The sequence below is a fragment of the Protomyces lactucae-debilis genome (assembly GCF_002105105.1).
Source record: "Protomyces lactucae-debilis strain 12-1054 chromosome Unknown BCR37scaffold_10, whole genome shotgun sequence".
Classification (NCBI taxonomy): domain Eukaryota; kingdom Fungi; phylum Ascomycota; class Taphrinomycetes; order Taphrinales; family Protomycetaceae; genus Protomyces; species Protomyces lactucae-debilis.
In genome coordinates, this window is record NW_024468002.1 from 415579 (window position 1) to 439906 (window position 24328).

The following is a 24328-nucleotide window of genomic DNA, read 5'->3' on the forward strand; positions in this document are numbered from 1 at the left end:
CCGAAGATACTACTCACAACCCATATACATTGTACACACGCACGCATGTTTCAGCCTGCATTTCTGGTAGCGCTGTAGCTACTAGGGCCTAGCGACTGTGATCCAGCCACCAAAGGCTTCACAATTTGATTTTCATCATTGCACTTTGGTGCCAGCGAGGGTCGCGCTTTCAATGATAACAGATTGGGCTGTTCTGGGCCCTTTCTCTATCGGCACAAGAGAGGACCCATGGCTTGATGCAGTTCAAGACATATATGCAGAGAAAATCGATTGGAACAAGCGTTACAAGACGACGTTATGTACATACGCTTCCTGGACCGCTGTTCGGTCGTCGACATCAATGGTCGACAAAGCCGGCCTGGGCGAAGAGATTTCCATTTCAATCTCATTTCCTCAAGTGAACTGGGAAAGACATGTTCAGACAAACGGCTGGGCAGCGACTCAATTTCAAGCGTATCTGCGTGGGTTCTTTGTCTTGGACCACTGCAGCGACGTCGATTTGCAGGTCATGTCAACTCCCGAGTTCCTTCTTGATGGTGAACGTTATGAAGGCGACATTTATATGCTAGGAGAGCCTTTACGTCTACACTTGAATGCTGGTAGGCATCAACTCGACATTCGTGTCATTGCTGAAGTCCGGATTCTTGGCTTCGCAGCACAGCCAACTTCAAAGATCGTGGTCAACATCCAAAAAGATTGTGCACTGCAAAGTGCAGGTCCTATTAGGTCTGAACTTACCAGGGACGCGTCCTCAGCTCCCGACGCTCATCGCCTGTCCTTCCAGCCGGGCAAATCGCATTCACAAATCGGCTCAACCAGAAATAGCTCATCAGACTGGAGCCCGCCCGAGAGCATAGATCTAGAGTCAGTCAGATTGTATCATCGACCACGCGTACACGAGCCCAGGCAGCCCAGGCATTTGCCGTATGGCGACGATCACAACCTCTCAAGCGCAATCTACCGTACTCCCTTAACAGAAGCTGCGAAGCCTGGAAATTTCAAATCTCCTATCGTCTTGGCTTTGCACGGTGCTGGTGTCGATCACCACAACGGATTCTGGAGAGATTGTTTCAAGGATACGTATCCGGCCGCATGGATATTGCAGCCAGATTGTGGAAAATGGGGTGACGATTACCATGCCCTCGGCGCCATCTCCATCGATTTGGCCTTGAAAGCGCTGCTCAAAGAGTACCACAAAATCTTCGCCCCATCTCCCGAATATCATGTGCCAGAGCCTGACCTTGATGCTCTCATCGTACTTGGGCATTCAAATGGTGCCCAAGGTGCCATGCAATTTGTCATACGCAACAGCGACCGTGTTATTGGGGCCGCCTGGGCAGCCGGTTATCTTTCCATCAATCGCTATGTCCCATACAGTCAGTGGACCTGTAACGCAGCGTCTCTTGCTGATAAGCCCGAGTTTGACATCTTGCGCAATATTGCCCTCTTCAAGGATGTCCCCTGCTTTATTAGGCATGGAATAGATGATGACAATGTCCCAATCTCCCATGGACGTCAAATGGCCTCTGCTCTTGACATTGACTTGGAAGAGATTGAGGGAGCAGGGCATTGGTACGAGGGTATCTTGACTACAGGAAGATTTGAGTCATTTGTGAATGAGATGATTGCCAAAAGGACAGTGGCCAGGCCTCTTCCCGATGCGTTTTGCGTTATGTCGTGGGGCACTCCAATCACAAAGTTTGGCATGAGTATCGTACAAGTCGACGACAACTTTATTTTGAATATCGGTGCTCGATGCTCCGCCACCTTGAGTGTCGATGGCAAGAGCCTTTCGTTCAGGACCTCGGCTGTAAAAGCTCTCGCTTTTGAGCCATTGACAAGAAGCCTACTGAAGTCGAAAGGTGTTGAGACGCTATTCATTGATGGCCAAGAAGTCGTTGCTGACAATCTCCAGAAACATTTGTCAAGCATACAAGGATGCGTCAAGGCAGAAGGAGGACATTGGCACCTCATCACATCACGTCCACGTACGGTTGTTTTACGAAATTTGACTTGTATACTGGAATCCAGCTTGTCAATCATTGTGGATGGCCCTGAGATACTCGTCGACCGCATCATTCATTCGTTGAAACTCTACCACAACATCACAGGTGTTTCAAGTACTTTGAAATCCTTTTTACCCCATAGACATTCTCGCATCGAACTCAAGGTGGACCCGTCGCAGACATACAGCTCCTTCAAGCTATCAAATCATGATTTCAGCCCGGATGCCATTCTTCTGACAATCAGTGCTCCAAGCTATGCAGACCTGAGCAAGTGCGTTCGGTTGATTCCTTGGAGAACAGGCTATACGGCCTATGGCAATATGGAGGTGGATTGGGCTGAGACGAGAAATATCCTTGTTTCCGGCTCGTTGGCCAAATTGTCGATCCGGTCATGAAGGCTGCAGCCGTATATACATTGTAGTGAGATGCAATTAAAGTCTAAGTCAATCGAGAAGAAACTATGCTAGAATTCCTATTCAGTCCTCGCAAGAAATCACCAACAATTGTGCTAGACTTTCTTGCACAGTGGCTTATGGTGTGCCCAGTCGTCGCGCTGACATGTTTCAGAGCAATACTTGGCGTGACATCGGGAACACTCGAACCGTGCCTGATCGTAGCAGACCACACACAAGTTTGTTGGCACTGTTGTTGAAGGAGTATCGGGTAATGGGCCAGCAGGAGCTGGGCGCTGTACCTCTTGCTTGTTCTTCGCCCCAGATGAGGCGGCGGGCGCTGCAGGTGTTGCCCCAATGGACATAGATCCTCGTGCTGCTTCCATCATGCCCTCAACGAGCGCCGAGGTTGTTGCGCTGCGGTTGTCATGTTTGCCCTTTCCTTGTGCGTTGCTCTTCTTGCTTGCAGTAATACCCTTGGTGCCTGCGGATTCGCCATTAGCCGAATGCTCTCGCTGATATTCTAACCAGTAGAGGGTAGCGGCATCGTTCATGTTGACGCCGAGATTCTCGTAGTACTCCTTCGTCGATGGCGGCATGGTCTTGATGGCCGATTGAATCAGAGCCGGTACTTCCAATTTGCTGAAACCACCTTGACGTAGGCTTGCCGTCACAATGGAACGTAAGTCTGAGACGGCATGTAGCATTGCTTTAGAAGGCTTGCCTGGTTTTGGAGTTCTCGTCAAATCAAGCGTGTCGGATGGGACGCCAGTGTCACGCGCCAAGGGTCTGGCCTCTTGTATCTCACTTCGCATTGCAGCTGCGAGAGCTGCCTTATCAATGTTGAGCTTGTCGAAAGCCACCTTGATCTCTTCAGGCAGCGTTTGGATGCACACTTCCAAAAATGTTCCGACTTCGTGTTCTTGAATGGCCAAGTCATTGTTGGCACGCGTCCAGAGCGTTCGCAGCCAGTCCATTGCGTCTTCCATGGCATTTTGCCCAGCCTTGCTCATTGCCTGCTTCCCTTTTCCCTTGCCCTTGCTTTTGCCATTGACCATGGCGCGAGCGGCGGGATACCGTTCATCAATCTCGCTTTGCAGCTCTGCCAAAACTTCTTTGATCTCCACTCGATCCTGCACCGTGGTAAGACCTGATGACAAGGCATCGAAGCACTCCTTGGCGGCTTTTCGTACATCGGGTGAGGCATTGCCTTCTTGAAGCGTATCCCATATTCTGACAAACTCGCCAACCGACAAGGCTGACTTTGCGGCGACGGGATCTTTGCCGAAGGCTGCTGCATCGTTGACTAGACCGCGCATGAGCTCCATGATTACTTCTTCGATGAAGACGCCAGTCAGAATAAAGAAGCTGTCGCGCTGAGCGGCAGTCATCTCTGAAAGCATAATCGTCATCTCTCGTGGGAAGTCTGCGTCGCTGAGGCTGGAGACAGTCTTCATGCGTTGCCAGAGAAGTTTGAGATGTTCGACTGCTTTTGCCAGTCTTGCTGATTTGTCTGCACTTGAATCGACCGTTCCTGCTTGAACGGCTTTGCCCTTCTCGCTCTTTTGAGAGCCTTGGATCTTTGCTTGTGGTGCTTCCTTGCCTTTGGCCACCTTGACCTTGTCTTGCAACGCTTCAACGATATTGGGCACAGTCATGAGGCGGTCAAGCAATGCATCGGATACTTGCTCGTCGACAGTGGACCCACTGACAACAGCACTTGCCACGAGTCTCGACTTGAGTGCACTGATGCTGACGGCTATCAGCTTCTCTTCGTTGCGGATATAAGTCATGGTCCATATTCCAATTTTGCACACACCAGAGCCCAACTCAATCTTGGCCGGTCCCGTGTCATACCTCAAGATCTCGCCTGGACCTGCATCTCTGCCCTTTTGATTGAGTCTTTCAGTATCGATGGCAAGCACTTCCAGCGCTGCGCGCCGGTTGATGTTCTTCCATTCGCGTGATCTGGGCGATAGCCAGTAGGTGACAAGGGAGGATGAGCTCGAGAGTGAATTGTTATAGTCAAGGTAGAGATAGCCACGCTGCCCATCCAATGCTTTCCATGAGATACCTATCTGTATACCACGGTATTCGTGCTCTCCAATGACAGACATGTTTGTGGTCGCGTCTTGCAACAATGAGTGTCGTGGATGGCTAGCAAAGACTGGCCCATGTCATTGCGCGCTGTCTTGAATGGATGTGCTATGCAGGATACAATGGACTCAGGGGAGTCGCGCAGGGGGAGGACAGCCTGTACGCTCTCTTCGCCAGTCCTTGCTGTGTGGTGGTCGCGAGGGCAGAATTTGCTGGGCGAGAGAAGACGACACAGACAAGAAGCAGTAAAGGCTCACACACCGACGCGCTGTAGTCTGCTTGCTTGCAGGTCTATGAGGGAGAGCTGCTAGTGGGGGAGCACAGTGTCATGGCGGACCTACATCCAATCTACCAAGTGGAAGGTGTGGCGAGATGCTCAGCCGATGGACCAACAGCACTCATTGTAGCGAGCGGTCAAGAGGTCTTTGTCGCTTGCGGCAGCGGTATACGCTGGGCAGACTTATCGGAACAAACATTTCTTGAGTTGGACACAGTCGGTATCGATTTCACCATCACGGGCCTGCTACTCAATCGGTTGCGAAGTATTCTGGTCGTCTATGGAGACCACAAAGTCGTTGCCCTCTATGTGCCTAGGGCATCGATGCTCAAGAAGCGAGGTCTGCTCAAGCACCGGCTGAAATGTCATGTCATTGGCGAGCACCATCACTCAAACAGCCCTGTGGCAGATGTCAAGCTGCATCCACTTTCTGCCACGGATAATGCTGTCGTGGTCTTGACTGCAGATGGGTCACTGCGCTTGTATGATTTGGACATATCGATGACAGAACCAGAGTTGGAAGTTTCCATCTTCAAGCGGCCATCACGAGGTTACGGAGACCTAGACGACAGTGAAGCTGTCTCATTCGCGTTTGGTCTTGGTGGTGATGGATGGGCAGGATTCGCAGTCTTTGTGCTTACAGCTAGCGGTGATGTCTACATTATTTTGCCATTTATGCCTGCCAGCTGTGCTCTGACACATGGACAGGCAGCCAACTTTGAGCAGCATGCAGTCATCGATGCCGGCACTGCATCTGCAGCTGGCTACAGGAAATTGCTAGCAGCGATGGATCATGGCACGCGGCTGGTATCGAGCATACGATTTGCACGTCCTGCAAAATTACTCGCGCCTGTTGTTCTTGGGCCATGCTTGCAATCGCCAGTACCACTTGAGTTCGCTTCTACTGAGGTAACAGCAACAAGCATCCTGTTTCTACCGAGCCAGCCGGTCAATGTTCTCGCTATCGCTTCGCAGGGCAAGATTGATGTTTGCTTGGTAGGACCACTCTTGCCAAAGTCAAAATCAGAGGTCGTCTTGGCTGTTCATGAGAGCATTCACTTGTCGGCCTCTGCAGTGCTTGAGCCAATCGATGAGATGAGCTTTTTCGCGAGACACGAGAATGGCCTGCACAAGGTGGAGTTATCTTGGCTGGACTTGCTGTCAGAAGTATATGAGACGAGCGAGCTACTCTTGGAGGACATTTTGGATCAAGCTACTTCTTCATCGACCATCACGAAACTCCTTGATGCCGAAGGTAGCGGAAGTGCAGGTGTTGCCATCACGGAACGTGGACTTGATCAGAGCCTCGTTGTGCTCAATGCGAAGACGGCGCATAGCATAGCGCTCACATCCTTCTCTCTCGATGATCTTGACCTTGGCTTGGACAGCCTTGATGCTGTTCATCCCGAGGCATCTTACAACAGCTTGTTGAAAGCACAAGCCTACCAACAACCATCACTGTCCAAGGGCCCAAAAATCGCAGTTCCCGCGGCTTTACAGAGCAGCGAACCACTCGTTTCTGATGTTCAGACTTTGCGCTTCCTGACCAAAGTGGCAAGGGAGGTGCGGACAGAGATTGCTGCACTCCTCAGTGCTGCGCTTGCACTCCATCATCGACTTCAACTACAGCTGCAGGAACAGATCAGACAGCGGGAAAAACTTGAGCGGCTGGCAGATGCGATACACCAATTGCCAAAGGGTCCTGAGGAGAGTGAAAGACATGATGCAGTCAAAGAGCGACAAACGGCGTTAGAGGCAAGAGCTGCTTCAATGCTCACGAAATTGCGCAATGCCAATGCTCCAGAACTGTCGGTCGCAGAAACACGCTACTTTGATGAGCTGAAACGTATTGAGACGCACCTACATGGTCATGCTGGACTGTTCAAGCGTCTTGCTAGTGCCAAGCAACAATGTGCAAGTGTCTCTGCGGCATATCAACGGTGGGAGAAGGCCGGCTCGTTGCGGCAGAGTCCAGCGAATAGTCCACTCAAGGTGACGCAGATTGCGCGTCTCAAAGGTCAGTTGGAAGGCACAGAAGAGATACTCAGCAGGACACGGAATAAGATGGAAAGATTGATGCGGCTATCAGAGAGCCATTAATAGTGCTACTCTGCTTCGCAAACTGCAATCCCCTGTGTTCTCATAGTCTTGCATAAAATTGGTCATTGACATGAGAAGTTATGAAATAATATATGTCTATGTCAATGGAATGAACAAGCCCTGACCATCGTTCAGCAGATAGTGCTCCAAAGCTTCTTCCACGCAGACTTGGGGTGCTCCGCTTCATACAGCTCCTCTTCCTCAATTTGAGCCAAGTCGAGAGAACGACGACCGGAGGTTACATCCATGGTTGCGCTCCGCACGACAGCACTCGACTTCCAGCGAATGAGCTTGTAGGCAAAGTAGAAGAGTAGGATGACCGGCACGGCCAAGTAATTGATGAAGAAGTCTTGCAGGGTGCCAGTCTTGCCGCCATTACCAGGTGGCCAGATGGAAACGTAGAATGTGGCAACCAGGCAAAGGATGTTGAAGATGAGACCAAACCAGGAACCATAGACACCGCCAGCTGCACGGAAGGGAATCTCTTTCAGCGAATGGCCTTGAATGCGCCATGCCTTGCGGAAGCGAATGTGGCACAGACAGATCGAGCCCCAGGTGAAGAAGGAAGACAAGGAGGAGATTGCCAGAAGCCAGTCGAAGATGAGACCACCGTGAGGAGAAGCGTTCACATAGCCAAGTAGTCCGAAGAAGAGGGCTAGACCGAGAGCTGCCATTGGACGGCCCTTACGATCAATGTAGCCTAGCCATTTAGGAGCTTGACCAGCCTTTGCCAAAGCAGCAAGGGTACGAGAAGAACCGTAGGTAGACGAATTGCCAACAGACAAGACAGAGATCAGAATGACGGCGTTGAAGATGGATGGCAAGACCTTGATACCTCCGATTTGCATGGCGATGACAAACGGACTTCGAGCAGCCTTGCTTGCACCTTTGGTCAGTCTAGGGTCATTGAAGGGCACAATGAGTCCAACGAGGAACAGCGAAAGGACGTAGAAAATGGTGATGCGCCAAAATACCTGCTTGGTAGCCTTCGGCATGGCTCTGCGAGGATTAGCAGCTTCGGCAGCTGCGAGACCAACAAGCTCTGTTCCGCCAAAGGAGAAGGCTGCATTGACAAAGACACCACATAGACCGTGGAATCCGTTGTTGAATGCTCCAGGGTTTGACCATGTTTTTGCGCCTAGATACTGTCCTGCTGGAGTTCCACCAACGTTAATGACCACGAAGATGATGCATGCCGATGTCACAGCGAGGACTTTAATGCTGGAGAAGATAAGTTCTGCATCGCCGTAGCCCCGCACGCCGCAGAGGTTGATGGAGACAATGATAATCAGGAATAACGTAATGAAAACGGCAACGTTGACATTGACGTTCCAGTATTGCACCACGATGGAAGCAGCAGAGAGCTCAAGAGGGAGAACCACGAGCCAATTCATAGCGTAATTCTAAATGTCAGCGCTGCAGCATTATTCTTGGTCCGTTACCCATCTAGCTAGTTAGCGCAAACCAGAAAAGTGGCAGAAGACATACCCCATGGCAAATCCCCAAGCAGGATCCAGGAAACGTGTATTGTATGTGGCGAAACTTCCGGCAATTGGAAACATGACTGCAAGCTCTCCCAAGGCATGCACGACGTTAAAGAGCATAACACCAATCAAAATGAAAGCGATCACGACGCTGGCGGGACCTCCAATCACTAGAGACTTGCCAGATCCCTACCGTTAGCTTTGTGCTTCTTATACCTTTGTGAACGTACGACAAAAAGACCAGTGCCGATGGACCCACCGATAGCGATCATCTGCATATGCCGGCCTGCATATGTAAGCAAAAGGAGAGAGCAAACTGAACTGCAATCATACCCTTCAATTGACGCTTGAGTGGTGAGGCTTCACCTCCAAGCTTCTCTCCGTGCTCTTCGCTCTCTGGAAGCTCTGGCAAAGGTGGTTTGAAGGAGTCAACCATACGCCCAACGAACCCACGCGGTGTAGTAGTGATCGTTCCCATTTGAATATCGGTGGGTACTCTGACTTCATAGGAAATGTCTTGCTTTTTATCCTGTAGCTCATAGGAGTTTCCCATGTTGGCAGACAAATCTTGCTTCAGCTTTCGAGCGAGCAGAAGGCCTTTATGTAGACACTCCTGCGCGACGATAACATATTCAGGGGCTCGGGGTTTTCAACACCACTATCAGCATTGATGTTGCATCTCCAGGTGTCCTTATCGACAAATAAGCCGATATTTGTGTCGACCGTGCTTGCCACGCGATCCAGTGCGACACCTGTACTGATAGCATCCGGCCGTTCAGCCGTATTAGTTTACGCTCGGTAGATAGCGCACATTGATTGATGCACTTACCGACTTTGGCAGCTCAGATGACCACAGAACACCATATTCGAAGACCCGATTATCCCGAAATCATCCGAGCATGTTGTATCAGGGGACACTTCACGCCATCTCAGGAGTCTTGGGAGCTTCATGCAAGAGAATGGCATCAAATCACGAATGCAGTCTCCAGACTCCCCGCAGAGCTGGGATTCGCGATTGGATCTTGGGGATGCCCATGAACCGTCACATCTCCAGCACAAGCAACGAATTACTAGTCTTACAGAAACCAGCGGGCATCGCATTGGGCAAGCAACAAACCTAGCGGACAGACAAGAACGATGAACGGGTGGTAGAAGCTTCGCACTACTGTGGATATTCGGCTCCCAGAAAATTGCGAAGTTCTGCCTGTACCTGCTGCGGTGCGGCCTGTACAGCTGAACGTGCGCCATTCAGCTGGTCTTGTACTGTTGAGATTTGTAACAGAGGCGTGAAACTAGAACCGAATGCTATAGGTCAGTTTGACACGATCCAGCCTTGCGGATTCATACTGGCGGCAGGCGTTTGGCGCTTTGCCAGGCGAATTCTTGATGGATTCGACATGATGGATTCCAAGGAGTTATACTGTCCGTGACGTTCAACACGAGCCGCAGCAACGCAGACGAGGAGGCATGCAAGTGACGTCTTCATGGTGCTAGAGAAACCTGATAGCGCTCGACCGAATAAGTATCTTCGCTGTAACGCTTACTGCAACAGATTGACAAACATCGATGAGAGCAGCGCAGATCCCGCAAAGAAGTCAAGAGAGACAGCACAGTACAGGCCTTGCTTACCTGGCTAAAAGATGTAGACTAGCACTTTACCCTTCATCGAATGGTGGGTCAAAAGGTACCACATCTGCATAGAAGCAGTAGGAGACAGATGCGCTTATGTACGCACAAGGACAGATTGAAATCAGATAGCAAGAAGCGTGTCTAGCATGGCGGCAAGCGATCAGCTCCAGGTGAGGTATGTCAGAATCTATGTCTGGTCGTTGATTGAGGCTGGACCGTGCCGTTGGTTTTGTGTCCCACCGAAATTTCAAAAATGCCGTCAACAAGAGACAAAACCACCTACATCCACGCTCTCTGATTCCCTTCTCTGTCCTTCAAGATGGCGAGACATGCGTACTTTACGCTCCTCTTGAATGATGGATACCTCAAGGGTGCTCAGGTGCTGGCTCATTCGCTCAGGGATCTAGGCACGACTTGTGAACTTGTCATCATGGTCTCGAGCGCTGTTTCCGATAGAGCGCTTGCTGGGCTAGTGGTAGGACCGCAACGGACTTGTCCGCGCATGCTAACCGAAGGAACTGTATGACGAAGTAATCGAGGTTCAGCCAATTTCCAATCCTTCGACAGACAATCTTAATCTGCTCGGTCGCTTGGACTTACTCGCGTCTTTCACCAAGATTGCGTTATGGCGGCAGGTGCAATATGAAAAGATTATCTTTCTCGACGCAGATACTGTGGTTTTGCAGTCTATCGATCATCTGTTTGACTTGGACGTTCCCTTTGCAGCTGCGCCCGATATCGGGTGGCCAGACATCTTCAACTCTGGTGTCTTTCTTACAAAGCCCTCGATAGGCAACTACGCTGCCCTTCGTAGACTTGCTGCAAGCGGCGTTTCATTCGATGGAGGCGATCAGGGCCTCCTCAACACTTTCTTTCCACACTACCACCGACTCTCATTCACATACAACGTCACGCCGTCATCAGGCTACCAATACCTACCGGCTTATCGCCATTTCGAATCCCAAATCAAGGTCGCTCACTTTATTGGAACGATCAAGCCGTGGAACCGAGGAAGGCAGGCTTCTACCCAGCATGAAGGAGCTTATGGGGAACTGTTGTCACGTTGGTGGTCAGTCTATGAGCGTCACTACGCTTCAACTGATGACGTTGAGCCTGTCATCCCCAAGATGCCTCGTCAACGCCCGAGCGCATCAAGCTTATCTGCCATCCGCGAAGAGCTCGAAGCTCCTGAAGGACCGCATTTCGAAGCACCAGCAGCCGCATGGGATGGTAGTAAAGGATCACCACCCCTCCATGCAAAGCCTGAAGCAGGGAACTTCAAGATTGGGAGTTTCAGCAATACATGGGATGACCCAAGTAGACTAGGTGAGCGCTTCGTTCCCCCGCCAACACCAACGAGGATGCCGAAATCAGTTCACTTTGAGCCGCCTCAGCCGCCGACTGGTCGTGCGCCTGTGTTCCCTTGGGAGGGAAAGACGGTCGCTGAACGTGTCTTCCCCGAAGACTCGATCGCACCCCTTCAAGAAGTCTTCCAGCTCGAACCAGAGGAGACCGGAAGCACCAATGAGGATGACAATGGTGAAGAATGTGAACGTCAGGAATTCGCCAACTTCCAAGTCAGCAATGCTTGGGATCAAGTACAAGAAATCAAAAACTACGTCGCCTCGTTGCCCTTCTCAAATCGACCGCGCGCACCGAGCTCAACATGGGGTAGTGGCTCCAATACGCCGCGTGAGGCAGAATTGCCAGAAGGCGCTGAAGCTCATAGCAGCTTGCCACTCTCGCAAACAATACCAGGTACACAAACTCGGGAGGCGGCTGAAGAACGACCGGATTTCTTGCTACAAGAAGTCGCTGGTTTACCCAAACCTCAAGATTGGAATCCAGCAAAACAATTGGATGAGTTGGCGTCACATGCTGCTATGCTGATGAGAAGTGCAGCTGCCGCATCGTCAGCTGACAGGCAAGCAGTAACAGCGGCTGCGGGAACTGGTAGCCAAGCAGGCACAGCACCCGTTGGTTCAGGCAGTCAAGCAGGTACGGCGTCTGTTGAAGCAGGCAGCCAGGCAGGCAGTCAAGCAGAGGCCGCAGCGGGCTCAACTGTCAGATCATCGACACAGACTGTCCTCGGTGCGGTGATTGAGGACGACGACGTGGCTGCTTCCACGACGAGGACAGGTGTGAGTGGCAACAGTAGCGGAGCGAACATTAACATATAAATACATTTCAGAGTCACCTTTAGACACATAAAGACATTTGTATCAGAGTCTGAAGCAGCAAGAAGAAAGAAAATACATGCATGATCGTTGTTCGTTATAAGGTTTTGGAAGGTGCTTCACATCAGCACACAGCATCCCACTGATTTTGTTCGCTCTCCATCGCTTCTTGCAGACGTATTGCCTTGTGACTTGGCGCTAGACTGGAGCGTGCGTTCATGACCAGGAGGCACAGAGTCGACTAGCGTTGTCAATGCCAATGGAGGAACTTGCTGATGTATAGTAACCAACGGGCTGGCAACAGAAACAGTCTCTGAGCCCTTGGAGGGTGGTGCAGGACTCGGTGCAACAGCTCGTCGCGAAAAATTACGAATCGGCGTATCGAGCTTACTCCTGGCTGTGACCGGTCTCAACATGGGCGTGACCGGTGTACTGTCACCTGCAGCAATTTCCTTCACAGCAGGCAATGGATTCGCTTGCTCTATTCTCGAAGGTGCACCTAGAGGCTTGACAACAGGTACGCCAAAAGCATCCAACAACTCCTGACCACCGTCCATCGATGCCCGTTCCCGAGCAAGCTTTTTCGCCACTGTTGGGAGTAATTGCTGATCACTTGGTAGGGACGGATCAGGTGCATATTTGGAAAGCCAAGGTGGTGGGCCTTGTGGTGCCGTATTGATGGCATGGAGTCGACGCTGACGGTCTTGTGGTGTATCACTCGCGACACGGGCAGCGCGAGCAGCTAGTCGATCTACAGAGCGTACTCGCCGGACTTGCTGGCCGGTCCTGGAGGGATTGGATGTACTCTGACCTCTCTGCAGTGGTGGCTCTGCTGTCGAACTCATCAAGTCGATTGGTACTGAGTGAGAATGAACCAAAGAAGAGGTCACTGGTGCAGTCACATGGCGTACAGATGAGCGCTGAATAGGAGGCGCACGCGCCTGTTCATCCTCTCCTGATATCAAGAAACCATCTTCATCGTAAAGTTGCCGTCCTGTTAGGCCATTCGTGTTTGTAGCTGATTGATCACTTAGGACACCCTCGGGACTCCTCGAAAGCGGGTATTGACGATGCAGATGCTTTGATGGGATGGGTGCCCCTGATCCACGTCTCACAGGTATGCGAGTATTATTGACTGGGCTGCTACGTGCAGACGAAGTGATACTGCACGCAGACTCTGAGCTCGTCTGAGGCTGTATCGGCCAAGCTACCGGCTGTCTATCAAGACCCGTGGATGCCTGTGGGCTTGGAGAACGCGATAGATGAGCCGTTGCCGAGCGCGGTGTACTGGCATACACGTCCCGTTCTGCGGAAGAATAGAAGGACGAAGACGCGCTCCCATAGGTTTGCTGAGTGCTAGAATACGGGCCGACGCTGGGATTCATTCTCTTCGTGGCCTATAGTGCCTTGAGCACTCAAGTGATCAATGTAGCGCTGCGTACAGTGTCCACACACGCTGAAGAGGAATGAGCTCGGACAAGCAGTAGCCCCGGGTCATGCACAACAGACAGATCAGGCAAGCAGCCGCAGACAGACAATGAGCGTCGTTCCGCTTGGGCTAGAGAGGCATCTTGTGTTGTGTTGTGCCTTGATGGTTGTTTTCTCTGACGTCGCTCTGCAATTCACGCAACTACAGTGACCTGCATCTTGTTAGCAATCTAGAGCCATCTGCACAGACAGCCATGGCCAGCATATTTGACAAGTTCTTCGGAACGCGCAAGGACAACATCATCGAAGTCTCCCATGGCAAGGACCGCTACGAAATCGACTTTCTCCCAGGGTCCATTGAGTCTGGCTCAGCAACCGTAGGAGATTTACGCCAGCAATGTACAGAAATCACCAAGACGCCGGCGAACCACGTCAAGCTGCTCTTTCGAGGCAAGATATTGGGTGATGACGCAGTCAAGCTGGTTTCTGTTGGCATGAAGAGCGGTTCCAAAGTACTCTGTATGGCGACGCGTGAGCCACTGGCGCAGCAACCAGGCAATGTCGATGTAGCTGCAGCAAGGCAAAGACAACAAGCGTTAGAGGAGAAGAAGAAGGAGGAGGCGCTGTTGTCGCCACTGGAGCAACTCAATGCGCTGCTTGCCGGTATCGAGCGTGACCTGGCACCACAGGTGGAGATGTATACGGGTCCAGAAGTGATGGAGGCGAAGCAACGGAAAGAGCAGCATGATATGTTGGCTGAGCTCCTACTGCAGAAGCTGTTTGCTCTGGATGGTATTGTCAGCCGGGATGATGCAGGGGAGGGTGACCGTGAAGCACTACGCAAGCGCCGGAAGGAAGGTGTACAGTATACGCAGGGACTGCTCGACCGCGTAGACGACGTGGTACGTGTTGCCAAGCTGCAGGAGGAAGCAGCAGAGTAGACGAATGGGTGCTGCAGCTATTGCTGTACTACTATACTTTATGACATGATACTACACCTACTGAGTATGTCGACGATGCCTCCTTTGTTTGAGAGACTCTTTCCACTGGCGCAGGAAGACTTGCAGGACTCTAGAGCGCAGCTGGATGAGCTCTTGAACCTGCCACTTGAGTCACTGGAGCATCACTGCCTGACAGAGTCGTCCTCTTGGCTCAACTTCCTCGCTGGGTGCACTCACAAGCTCATCCATCATTTCAATACGCTTGCAGAAGACGCGTCTCAAGCATGGCGATGGGAAGCACTGCTCATCTCTCTACAAGCATTGGCACTACTGCGCTATGCAGGACATGGTAACTTGGCCATCAAGCAATCTCTTCGCCAACCCTTCTTCCTACATCATCTGACGCAGTTCCTCAAGACAGCCGAGTCTCAGCAAGTGTTTGAACACATGAGTCTGTCAGATGCAAGCTTGGGTGCAGCAGCCACCTTGCTTTCGCTCTGTCACGCGGCTGTTGACGAGGTGGGCAACAAGTTGGAGGACCTAGACTTGCTAAGCTTACCCCTTGAATGTCTGCCTACAGTAGCTGCATTGCAATTGCTGGGGCGATGCAAAGCACGCATGCTGTGTCACCTCGACACTTGTCGTTTAGGGCGCATCTTACGAAAGACCTCAGTCCTGCCACTGGATGTGGATCAAGCAGTGGCAATCTCGTCTAGCTTGCTCAGGACCACCAAGCAAATCAAGCACCATGGTATGCCGTCGCTACACACGGAGATACTGATCAGCAGTCATCAGCGATATTCGCACAACTTTATGGGTAGCTTCTCTACTCGAGACGACGATTGAGGGGACATTGTGTGGTTCTTGTGACCGCAGCACTGCTTTGTTTTGTCGAGCCTGTCAGAGCGTGCTCGTTGAACGCGTCCTCGTATTGCAACACATTGGCTTCACTGCAAGTCTGGTAAGAGATTCCAATCTTAGAAATGGAATTGACACGCTAGATACTGCAGCATGCGAACCAAGAGATGTTGGAATGCGAGAGACTTGCTGGCTTGTGTGAAGGTACTGCCAATAGACTATCCTATGCCGCCCATGCCAGCTGTGCAGCCATTTATGAGCAACTTTGTATGCAGCTCAAGTCTCAGACTGGACCGGCAGTGGACAGGTCAAGAAAAGAGCCTGGTAGGAAGGTTGTCCAAGTAGACAGGCAAATTGTGTTTTGGTGAGGCCATCTGATGCTGAGCACATGTTCGGAGATCATCCCGCGTACTTCGCAGCGCAACTCCGAACAAGGCCAGCGACCAGGGCTCCTCCTCATCTGGAGCTGACAGGTTTCCTCAAGCATCAGGCAGTAGGCATACTAGGCAAGCTCCAAACCATGCCCCAGTCGTTCGACCCATGTTGTTGCTGTAGTTTGAGACAGAAGTAAGAGTCCTGGTGCGCATAGGACGGCATTTGAGGTTGCGGCTTGCGCGGGATTCGCGGGCGAGATGAGATCTGCCACAATTTATTTCGACAGGTGAGATTGCGGCCGACATCGGAACAAGGCTGCTAGGCAGGCAGGCGTTGTTTTCAGCTTGTCATCGGTGTCCAAGACATCCTGGCAAGTCCTCGCTATGCTGTGTGCTCGTCATCTTGATGCAAACATCGATATCGCCGCGCTTTCTGAAGGCTGCGTTGATGGCTTATAATCTCTCTGAGATCTCGGGTCGGCAGTTGCCAGAGAGATAAGGAGCGTTGCCTATCTTGTGGCTGACAGGCGACTCTTACATATACACGACCATTATATAATGCCCTGGAGCAGGCACAAGCTACACCCAAAGCCAAAGACTAGTACTCAAACATGTCTAACCTTCCTTCGGAGCCAGAGGTACTGTCACACACGACCTGCGGCAATACGCTAACAATCTAGTTTGAGCAAGCCTACAACGAGCTCAAGTCGACCATCGAGTCCTCGAGCCTGTTTGAGAAGCGGCCTGAACTCAGGAAAGCCCTCGAGGTGATTGCCATCCCCGAGCGTGTCTTGCAATTCCGTGTTGTTTGGGAGGACGACAACCACGAGCTCCAGGTGAACCGTGGATTCCGTGTGCAGTACAACTCCGCCCTCGGTCCATACAAGGGAGGTCTGCGATTCCACCCAACCGTCAATCTCTCTATTCTCAAGTTTCTCGGTTTCGAGCAAATCTTCAAGAATGCCTTGACGGGTTTGTCGATGGGCGGTGGTAAAGGTGGATCTGACTTCAACCCCAAGGGTCGCAGCGACAATGAGATTCGTCGATTCTGTGTCGCCTTCATGACATGCCTGTACAGACATATTGGTCAGAACCTCGATGTTCCAGCTGGTGACATCGGTGTCGGTGGTCGCGAGGTCGGCTACCTCTTTGGTGCTTTCAAGAAGCTGCAAAACTCGTTTGAAGGTATGATCACCGGAAAGGGCGCTTCATGGGGTGGTTCGCTCATCCGTCCTGAGGCCACTGGGTTTGGTCTTGTGTACTACGTGGCACACATGATTAAATACGCAACCGATGGTGCAGAGTCCTTCAAGGGCAAGACAGTCGCCATTTCTGGTTCCGGCAATGTTGCTCAGTACGCCGCTCTCAAAGTCAACGAGCTCGGCGGCAAGGTTGTTTCGCTTTCCGACTCCAAAGGCGCTGTTATCTGTGAGGCTGGCTTCACAAATGAAGACGTCGAGGAGATTGGTGCTCTGAAGCTCAAGCACGGCTCACTCAGCGACTTTTGCTCAAAGAAGGACACGAGCAAGTACGTGTACAAGGAGGGTGAGCGTCCCTGGACCCATGTCAAGTGTGACGTTGCCTTGCCATCTGCTACACAAAACGAGGTTTCGGGTGACGAAGCCAAGGCTTTGATTGAGTCTGGCTGCATGTTCATTGCTGAGGGCTCCAACATGGGTTGCACACAAGAGGCCATTGATGCCTTTGAGGCTGCACGTGAAGTTGCTTCTTCAAAGAAGGCCATCTTCTACGGCCCGGGCAAGGCTTCCAACGCTGGTGGTGTTGCTGTCTCTGGTCTCGAAATGTCACAAAACTCGGCGAGAGTGTCGTGGACGAGCGAGGAGGTTGACGCCAAGCTCGCCAGTATCATGGAGAACTGCTTTGTGCAATCCATCAAGACGGCAGAGGAGTTCTGCAAGCCTAGCAAGGGCGGTCTGCCTTCGCTTGTGGCCGGTGCCAACATTGCTGGTTTCCTCAAGGTTGCTGGTGCTATGCACGACCAGGGTGAGTGGTTCTAGAGAACATCTCCCTCCTTGTCCATCGCCAGTGTACTATGATGTAGAAAGACCATGACTTAGAATGCTGCATACAATAGATCAAGACTCTGTTCAAGTCGCCCTTTCCTTCCCATCTGATTTCTCTCCCGCAGTGAAGCAGCAGCAGCAAGACATCCATCCACCGTCTACTTGAGTCCAGGCATCCGACCAGCTCAATGCAGACAGGCAATGCATCAGCCCGGCGTCTGAGAAGGCGCATCATCCTCATCAGACACGCTCAAGCCGAATCAAACCTCCACGGCGGACAAGTCCACTTACGCGATCCACCTTTGACGCCACTAGGGATTGCGCAAGCGACCCACCTTCGCGCACAGCTCGCACGCGCGTATCCTGGCGACGGGCCACATCGTATACGATACACGTGTATATCAAATCTATTGAGAACGCTACAAACAGCGACAGTCGCATTGGGCCCATCGGCAACACTCACGTATGAGCCTGAGCTCCAAGCGCGGCCGGCTGAAGCAGAAGCGGCGGGTCTTATGAATACGACAGCACAGAATGGAATGTATGAGTCGAGTTTGATGGGTGATGCGAAAGTCATGCCAGAACTTCAAGAAACGGGTAACTGGCCAAGTGATATCCCAGAGACGACGGCATGCAATAAACGTCGCATTGCTGCGTTTGTGCGCAACGAGACGAATGCGCCGATTGTATTCAATGATGCATCACAAGCGTGCGTGGATGCGATGGATTGGTCACGCAGTGACGCAGCTGTAGCGGATGGAACAGAAGAAGAGTGGTTGGCGAAACGGGGCTTGTTCAGCTTCGATCGGATACGCTTGCACGAGCGTGCACATATCGTTCGTCAACACCTCGCTGCATTAGCAAGTGCTGAGGATGCCATTGACGGAGAAGCGATCGCAGTGGTCAGTCATGGGGCATTCATTCGCTACCTTCTTGGACTGGACCCGCTGCCGGAAGCAGAGCGTGTGGGAGGTTACTACTACAATAACTGTGCTGCGAGAGAGTATGAGCTTGTGCCAAGGGACCAAACACCGACAGGAGACAAAATGCAAGACTGGGACATGCGTCTCGTGCGAACACTACATGAAGGAGGCAGCATAGGGAGTGCCGTGGCATAGATAGCATGTACAACTCATCTTGTACATTATCGTAGACGTTGGCGATGCACTTCATCAAAGTCTTTGATCAACTCTCCAAGAATGTTGAGCCACGCCGCTTCCTCATCTTGAACAGCTTCATTGAGCGACGTGCGCCTGTCCATGAATCGTGCAAAGCAACGTGCAAGGTTGTTTCGCAATACTGCGAGTGCAATGCATGTCCGCAGACTACCCACTCGGAAGCGGATGCGATTCCTGTCGATACTGATGATGCCGGAAAGAGGCTTGAATTCAACATTGCCACAGAAGAGAGCAACAACATAATCATCAACGAGCCCAGTGTCATGCGCATAGAGCGGGCCTTTTGTCTTGAGCAACGAGAAGAAAGCTACCCACGGCTTTGCAAACGAGCCAGAGCTGCCATGGTTGATAGACGAGGGATGAATGGACACCACTTGGCCCTTTGAGACGGTCTTGAAGCCATCGCGACAGCTGACCATGTTGGGATAGAAGGATGCAGCGATACACAACTCAATGTAGGTGTGCGTCTCGGTGTTTTGCTCAACGTGTGCAGGTGTTCTGATGAATCCATCGCGACTGCTCATAAATCGAGCACGCTGAATGGCTCGACGATCCTGTTCGCCCACTTGCAGCAAGCCTGCATCGACCAGAATTTTGAGGTACTGGAGTCTCAGCTCTTCAATAGCAGCTAGAGACTTGCCATTCAGGAAACTATCCCGGCAGAATTTCTGTTCGTGAGCGGGTTTGTCGATGCACACTTGTCGCCATTTCTGATAGGCCGTCCAGGTCGTCAAAAAGTCGGAATCGCCACGACTGAACAATTGCTTGGCAGCCGAAGCCTCGCGTTCGCGGCCCATGGGCGTGTCAAAGGGCGCCTTGGAACTCTGCGCAGCAGCGATGACCAGACAAGGGTCTAGGCAGCTATATCGTACACCGTATAGGATGAGTTTTCCGAGTGTTGCGTCTACTGGCAATCGGGCCAAGTATCGACCAAGCGAGGTCAGATTTTGATCTTCGTCCAGAGCACCCACTTGAATGAGACTGGCAATAGATCGCTTGATATTTTCGGGAGTAGGCGCGTCCAGTGCTTCAAGCAATACTTCTTCGATGCCACCCATACCAACCGTCTTGACACGCAGCGCAAGCTCATCGAGATTGAGACGCTGAAATTCTGGCAGCTGGTGTTCAGCCATTTTGTTGAAGCGCGCTCGAGAAAAGAGGTGGTAGCAAACACCTGGCTGCACTCGCCCAGCACGACCCATGCGTTGACGCGCATTCGCCTTTGCAATGAATGTCTCCACAAGTCTACTCAGCTGTCGACGAGCATCGAAGCGAGACTCTTTGTGCTTACCAGCATCAATGACGCAGGTAATGTCTGGAATCGTGATACCCGTCTCTGCAATGTTGGTGGCAATGACAATCTTGCGAATGCCCCGCTGTGGGACATCAAAGGCAGCTTGCTGCTTATCACTGGCGATACTTGAATGCAGTGCATATATTAGCCATTTTCGCTCGTCGCCAAAGACTTTGTGTGCTTGTAATGTGTCGAACAAACGGCGAATCTCACCCATACCTGGCATGAAAATCAAGACTGCCTGTGTCAGAGTCGAGGGCTCCTTGGCTAGTTTGTCGAGAAGCTTGAGAATCAAATCAAAATTGACCTTGTAGGGATCCAATAGCTTGAGTGCCCTCTTTGTACGGTCAGAGTAGGTAATGAGGTCCTCTTCGGCATCTTCATCCTCATCCTCGCGGTCTTCAGGAATTTCCCACTCCGTGTTGACACGTTCAGCAACGGCGCCGCGTTTCGCAAAATAGCTGCCTTCGTCACAGATATAGCCACTTGACTCAATCACGTCTTCCAAAAACTTTTGTTCGACAGGGAATGTACGGCCGGGGACTTTGAAGATGCAGCAATGACCGCCAAAGTAATCATTGAACACTTCAGCTTGCAGCGTTGCACTCATCAGCACAATCTTGAGATCGCGCCTGGTGCGAAGGAGACGCCGTACGACGATGAGCAAAAAGTCAGACTCGATGCTGCGCTCGTGCACCTCGTCGAGTATCAAGTGTGTGATGCCGCCTAAATCAGGTGATTCTTCAAGCATGCGCAAGACAATACCCGTGGTAGCATATACAAGGCGAGAATTGTCGCTGATTTGAGAATCGAGTCGAATGCTGAAACCAAGTAACGACTCGCCTCGCTCAATTGCACGACGTGGCTCGCCAAGCTCAGAGCTGACTCGCATCGCCAGCGAAATGGCACTGATACGTCTTGGCTCAGTAACATAGATCTTGCAATGACGAGAGCTTGCCAGCTCAGACTCTAAGATGTAGGTGGGAAGTTGAGTGGACTTGCCGCAACCAGTCTCACCACAGAGAATGGTGATTTGATTATTTTGGATAGCATGTAGCAAATCGGACCGATATGCTGCGATGGGCAGCTGAGCACGATGCTCATACATGGTCATGTAGGCTTCCGAGCACCTCATTTGCTCAAACATGCGCTGCACATTGACATCAGAAGTGTCGCGCGTGGTCTTGTGGTGGCTGCGGTGACTCGAAGGGAGTGCGGCAGGGCCCAATGCGGTCTTTGGAGATGGCACTACAAGACTTTGGCGTGCCAGGTGAACCTCTCGAACATTGCGGAGCTTGCCTTCAACAATGAGTCGTTGCACTTCGGCATCTTCGTCTTTAAGTATACGCCAAGCGTCGCGAAACTCACCCGTAAATCGGGCACCGAAATTCTCAGTCGCCAACTCTGGCACGGAGAACAATGCTCGCATACTCAAGAAGTTGCGTGCGGTGTCTTGATCAGGGAAGCCATAGAGCTTCTCATCAACAGACACTTTCCGGCGCGATACCTTTGCTGAACGGAAGCGAATGACAAGTTTGGTGTTATTGTCCAGAAAATCAATTTTGGCAGACTTGTCTGCACGCTTGAGGCGCTGTTCAAGGAGCTTGACTGGGCTGACGTTTTGTGAGAGACGTGGCAGAACTAGGGGGAAGGGCGAGAGAGCAACAGATTCATCAGGCGAACTCGCTGTCGTGGGAGGCGAATCGACAGCAGCGAAGAGAGCCGAGACACCAAGCTCTTCTTCCTCGACATCTGAAGCAGCCGATTGTTTGACTTGATCAGTGGTAAGGTCATCAGGCACCAGCACAAGGCTCGCACGAGATGAAGCTCGAGATGGTGACGAAGAGCGGGACCCGGAGCCTTGGACAGCCATCCATTCGTCGTCGCTGTCACTCTCACTGTCACTGACTTGCTCTTCTTGGAGGACGGCTGGAATAGCCACAGGGCTGTCAGCCTTTGGTGCAGCTTGCATTTTGGTCAGTTCCAATTTGCGTGTCTGAGCTGCCCGTGCAAGATGACCGCCTTGTACAGCGCGCTGAACTTGCTTCGCTGCACTTTGCCTGTTGAACCCAATCTGACATGCAATGACGCGCGAGCGCTTCTCAAGCTTTGCAATATTGGGCGCCAAATCAGGCTCTTTTTTGATGCGGCCTCGCATGACGAGGAGATTGAGCTGATTCTCAACGTAATACTTATTTGGTGATGCTGCGATTTCGTCTTGGTCTTCCTCGTCAGAGTAGATTTCCATCACGCGATTATTGCGAGGTTTGGCGGACGGTGGGGGCGTCAATGCTCGATCGTCTTCGACGGGTGTCATTGGCCGCTCAGGTAGAAAGTCGTAAAGAATGTCGTGATCAGTGGCGGTTGCAATCTAGTATTAGCCAAGGGCTGCGACAGCTGGTGAACTCACATAGTAAAGGAGCTTCTCCGGACTGCTTGGCATCGCAGTGTGCGTCAGGACTGTCTTAACCAGGTCTTCGGAAAGGCCCAGCTCACGAAGCAAAATCTCGCCACAGTAGAGATCACTCATAGACTCTGCAGCCGTTTGTTTTTGTAGTCGAGAAGTACTTGCCTGAGCAAGTGTCAGAACTTGAGCAATGATTGTTTCAGGCAGAGCAATAGGGATGCATGCCTTGCGAGAGCGTCTTTCGACTTGCACCTCACTCCATATCTTGTTGAAGGCTCTGGTGCCATTCTCCACGATTGTTGCAGATTCGAGTGCCTCTTGGGCAGCGCGCTCTCGGTCAATAACGATGTCTTGTGGTTCTGCCAGTTCCACAACAGGTTCAGGTGGAGTGGGAGACTCGACTGGGGTTGCCAATGCAGCTTCTTTAGCTTTGGAAGCGACTGAAGTTGTTGCGAAACCTCTTGAATTCGCAGCGGACGCCTTCTTTTTATTCTTCTTTGGAGGCATGATTAGGTGTGGATGAGGCTAGTATAGAGCAGATGCAGCTGAAAAGAGAAAGTAATATAAGCAGAGAAACAAGTTGACAATGGATTGAGAAACACGCTAGATGCTGAGAATGCGATAAAAGGTTGTTGCGAAGTCGTCAAGAAAGAGTGTAGGTTGCGCGAGATGAGAGGTCCCTGGTCGGCAAAAAGAGATGATGTTGCGATTGTCTATAGCGTGCAGTGGTCAGGTCTTTGAAGCAACAGGCAGTCGTTGTGAATGATGAGCGATGAGCGGCGGATGCCTGATGGTGGCAATTCAGTGAGATAATTGAACTTCCCTTTCCCGTGTTGCGAAAGACCACAGTCGCCGATGGTTCTTGCTATTGTACGATACAGGCGAGGCGATCGTACAGTGCCTGCTGCGCTCCTCGTGCAATGGCTAGGCTGTGTGTTAGATTGAGTCTTGGTCTCGTTGTGCTTCCAACTCTTTTTGTCCGTCAAAATCGTCGCAGGCGCGTCCCAACTGCCAGGACCTCGAACAAGCAACCTCTGCCCAGTCAATTCGTCACATTAGACGCTTTTTATCGCATTCATACGCTGTGCAGCTTTACTGTTTTGCTTGATATAACTCTGAGCCGCCATGGTCGAAGCAGAGCTTGAGAAATGCCCCGTATGCGCATCAGACCGCTATCTCAATCCCAATATGAAGTTCCTGGTCAACCCAGAATGCTATCACAAGATGTGTGAGTCATGCGTTTCTAGAATCTTCACTCTTGGACCAGCGCCGTGTCCCATCTGTTCCAAAACACTCCGGAGGAACAAGTTTCGGCAGCAGACTTTTAGTGATGCAGTCATTGAGCGGGAAGTCGATACGCGGCGGCGTCTCAATCGCATCTACAACAAGACTGAAGAAGATTTCGATAGTCTGAGGGCTTATAATGATTACCTAGAGCAAGTGGAGATGATCACATTCAACTTGACTCAGGGTGTCGATGTGGCGGAAACAGAAAAGCAAGTCAAGGCGTACCAGTATGCCAACAAGCAAAGCATTTCTACCAATACATCCCGAGAGAAAGCAGAAGTTGCCCTGGCGATGGAAGCTGCCAAGTATGAAAAGGAAGCCAAAGCAGAAGCGGCGCGACAAGCACTGCAATTGCAGGAACAGGAAATCCTCGAG

General features: G+C 51.5%; 11 protein-coding genes across 11 annotated transcripts; 7 read left to right on the top strand and 4 right to left on the bottom strand.

Annotated features, from left to right (window-relative positions):
* The first annotated feature begins 26 nt into the window (after positions 1 to 26).
* BCR37DRAFT_380024 (Alpha/Beta hydrolase protein) lies at positions 27 to 2487 on the top strand. Its single transcript, XM_040869401.1, has one exon. The coding sequence runs from the start codon at positions 173 to 175 to the stop codon at positions 2399 to 2401; it is 2229 nt and encodes a 742-aa protein (XP_040725224.1). The 5' UTR covers positions 27 to 172; the 3' UTR covers positions 2402 to 2487.
* BCR37DRAFT_380025 (uncharacterized protein) lies at positions 2418 to 4977 on the bottom strand. The gene has a single exon (XM_040869402.1). It carries the CDS (start codon positions 4513 to 4515, stop codon positions 2515 to 2517), a length of 2001 nt encoding a protein of 666 aa, XP_040725225.1. The 5' UTR covers positions 4516 to 4977; the 3' UTR covers positions 2418 to 2514.
* BCR37DRAFT_380026 (uncharacterized protein) lies at positions 4518 to 6997 on the top strand. The gene has a single exon (XM_040869403.1). The coding sequence runs from the start codon at positions 4824 to 4826 to the stop codon at positions 6870 to 6872; it is 2049 nt and encodes a 682-aa protein (XP_040725226.1). The 5' UTR covers positions 4518 to 4823; the 3' UTR covers positions 6873 to 6997.
* A 6-nt stretch (positions 6998 to 7003) lies between these two features.
* On the bottom strand, positions 7004 to 8909 carry BCR37DRAFT_402780 (amino acid transporter; the record flags this gene model as incomplete). Its single annotated transcript, XM_040871936.1, has 4 exons — positions 7004 to 8275; positions 8357 to 8545; positions 8587 to 8702; positions 8723 to 8909. The coding sequence occupies 4 exons, from the start codon at positions 8907 to 8909 to the stop codon at positions 7004 to 7006; spliced, it is 1764 nt and encodes a 587-aa protein (XP_040725227.1).
* Positions 8910 to 10254: 1345 nt separating this feature from the next.
* On the top strand, positions 10255 to 12240 carry BCR37DRAFT_380030 (nucleotide-diphospho-sugar transferase). Its single transcript, XM_040869404.1, has 2 exons — positions 10255 to 10460; positions 10501 to 12240. Exons 1-2 carry the CDS (start codon positions 10305 to 10307, stop codon positions 12163 to 12165), a joined length of 1821 nt encoding a protein of 606 aa, XP_040725228.1. The 5' UTR covers positions 10255 to 10304; the 3' UTR covers positions 12166 to 12240.
* A 390-nt stretch (positions 12241 to 12630) lies between these two features.
* On the bottom strand, positions 12631 to 12900 carry BCR37DRAFT_380032 (uncharacterized protein). The gene has a single exon (XM_040869405.1). It carries the CDS (start codon positions 12845 to 12847, stop codon positions 12662 to 12664), a length of 186 nt encoding a protein of 61 aa, XP_040725229.1. The 5' UTR covers positions 12848 to 12900; the 3' UTR covers positions 12631 to 12661.
* A 944-nt stretch (positions 12901 to 13844) lies between these two features.
* BCR37DRAFT_393131 (uncharacterized protein) lies at positions 13845 to 14531 on the top strand (the record flags this gene model as incomplete). The annotated part of the gene is made up of 1 exon (XM_040871255.1): positions 13845 to 14531. One exon carries the CDS (start codon positions 13845 to 13847, stop codon positions 14529 to 14531), a length of 687 nt encoding a protein of 228 aa, XP_040725230.1.
* A 1843-nt stretch (positions 14532 to 16374) lies between these two features.
* BCR37DRAFT_347486 (NADP-specific glutamate dehydrogenase) lies at positions 16375 to 17781 on the top strand (the record flags this gene model as incomplete). Its single annotated transcript, XM_040867771.1, has 2 exons — positions 16375 to 16401; positions 16444 to 17781. 2 exons carry the CDS (start codon positions 16375 to 16377, stop codon positions 17779 to 17781), a joined length of 1365 nt encoding a protein of 454 aa, XP_040725231.1.
* Positions 17782 to 17931: 150 nt separating this feature from the next.
* BCR37DRAFT_380036 (histidine phosphatase superfamily) lies at positions 17932 to 18980 on the top strand. The gene has a single exon (XM_040869406.1). The coding sequence runs from the start codon at positions 17976 to 17978 to the stop codon at positions 18903 to 18905; it is 930 nt and encodes a 309-aa protein (XP_040725232.1). The 5' UTR covers positions 17932 to 17975; the 3' UTR covers positions 18906 to 18980.
* Positions 18525 to 23613, bottom strand: BCR37DRAFT_380038 (P-loop containing nucleoside triphosphate hydrolase protein). Its single transcript, XM_040869407.1, has 2 exons — positions 22670 to 23613; positions 18525 to 22630 (listed from the first exon to the last, which is right to left on the bottom strand). Exons 1-2 carry the CDS (start codon positions 23171 to 23173, stop codon positions 18932 to 18934), a joined length of 4203 nt encoding a protein of 1400 aa, XP_040725233.1. The 5' UTR covers positions 23174 to 23613; the 3' UTR covers positions 18525 to 18931.
* Positions 23614 to 23791: 178 nt separating this feature from the next.
* Positions 23792 to 24202, top strand: BCR37DRAFT_347766 (CDK-activating kinase assembly factor MAT1-domain-containing protein; the record flags this gene model as incomplete). The annotated part of the gene is made up of 1 exon (XM_040867791.1): positions 23792 to 24202. A coding segment is annotated over one exon (411 nt), but the record flags the coding sequence as incomplete, so codon positions are not given.
* Between the last annotated feature and the right edge of the window lie 126 nt (positions 24203 to 24328).

Coding starts and splice junctions, on each gene's coding strand:
- BCR37DRAFT_380038 (XM_040869407.1), bottom strand. CDS start 23,173: ATGCCTCCAAAGAAGAATAAAAAGAAGGCGTCCGCTGCGAATTCAAGA. Junction 22,631..22,669: donor CGGAGAAGCTCCTTTACTAT/GTGAGTTCACCA, acceptor GGCTAATACTAG/ATTGCAACCGCCACTGATCA.
- BCR37DRAFT_380036 (XM_040869406.1), top strand. CDS start 17,976: ATGCAGACAGGCAATGCATCAGCCCGGCGTCTGAGAAGGCGCATCATC.
- BCR37DRAFT_380025 (XM_040869402.1), bottom strand. CDS start 4,515: ATGTCTGTCATTGGAGAGCACGAATACCGTGGTATACAGATAGGTATC.
- BCR37DRAFT_380032 (XM_040869405.1), bottom strand. CDS start 12,847: ATGCCATCAATACGGCACCACAAGGCCCACCACCTTGGCTTTCCAAAT.
- BCR37DRAFT_380030 (XM_040869404.1), top strand. CDS start 10,305: ATGGCGAGACATGCGTACTTTACGCTCCTCTTGAATGATGGATACCTC. Junction 10,461..10,500: donor GAGCGCTTGCTGGGCTAGTG/GTAGGACCGCAA, acceptor TGCTAACCGAAG/GAACTGTATGACGAAGTAAT.
- BCR37DRAFT_380024 (XM_040869401.1), top strand. CDS start 173: ATGATAACAGATTGGGCTGTTCTGGGCCCTTTCTCTATCGGCACAAGA.
- BCR37DRAFT_380026 (XM_040869403.1), top strand. CDS start 4,824: ATGGCGGACCTACATCCAATCTACCAAGTGGAAGGTGTGGCGAGATGC.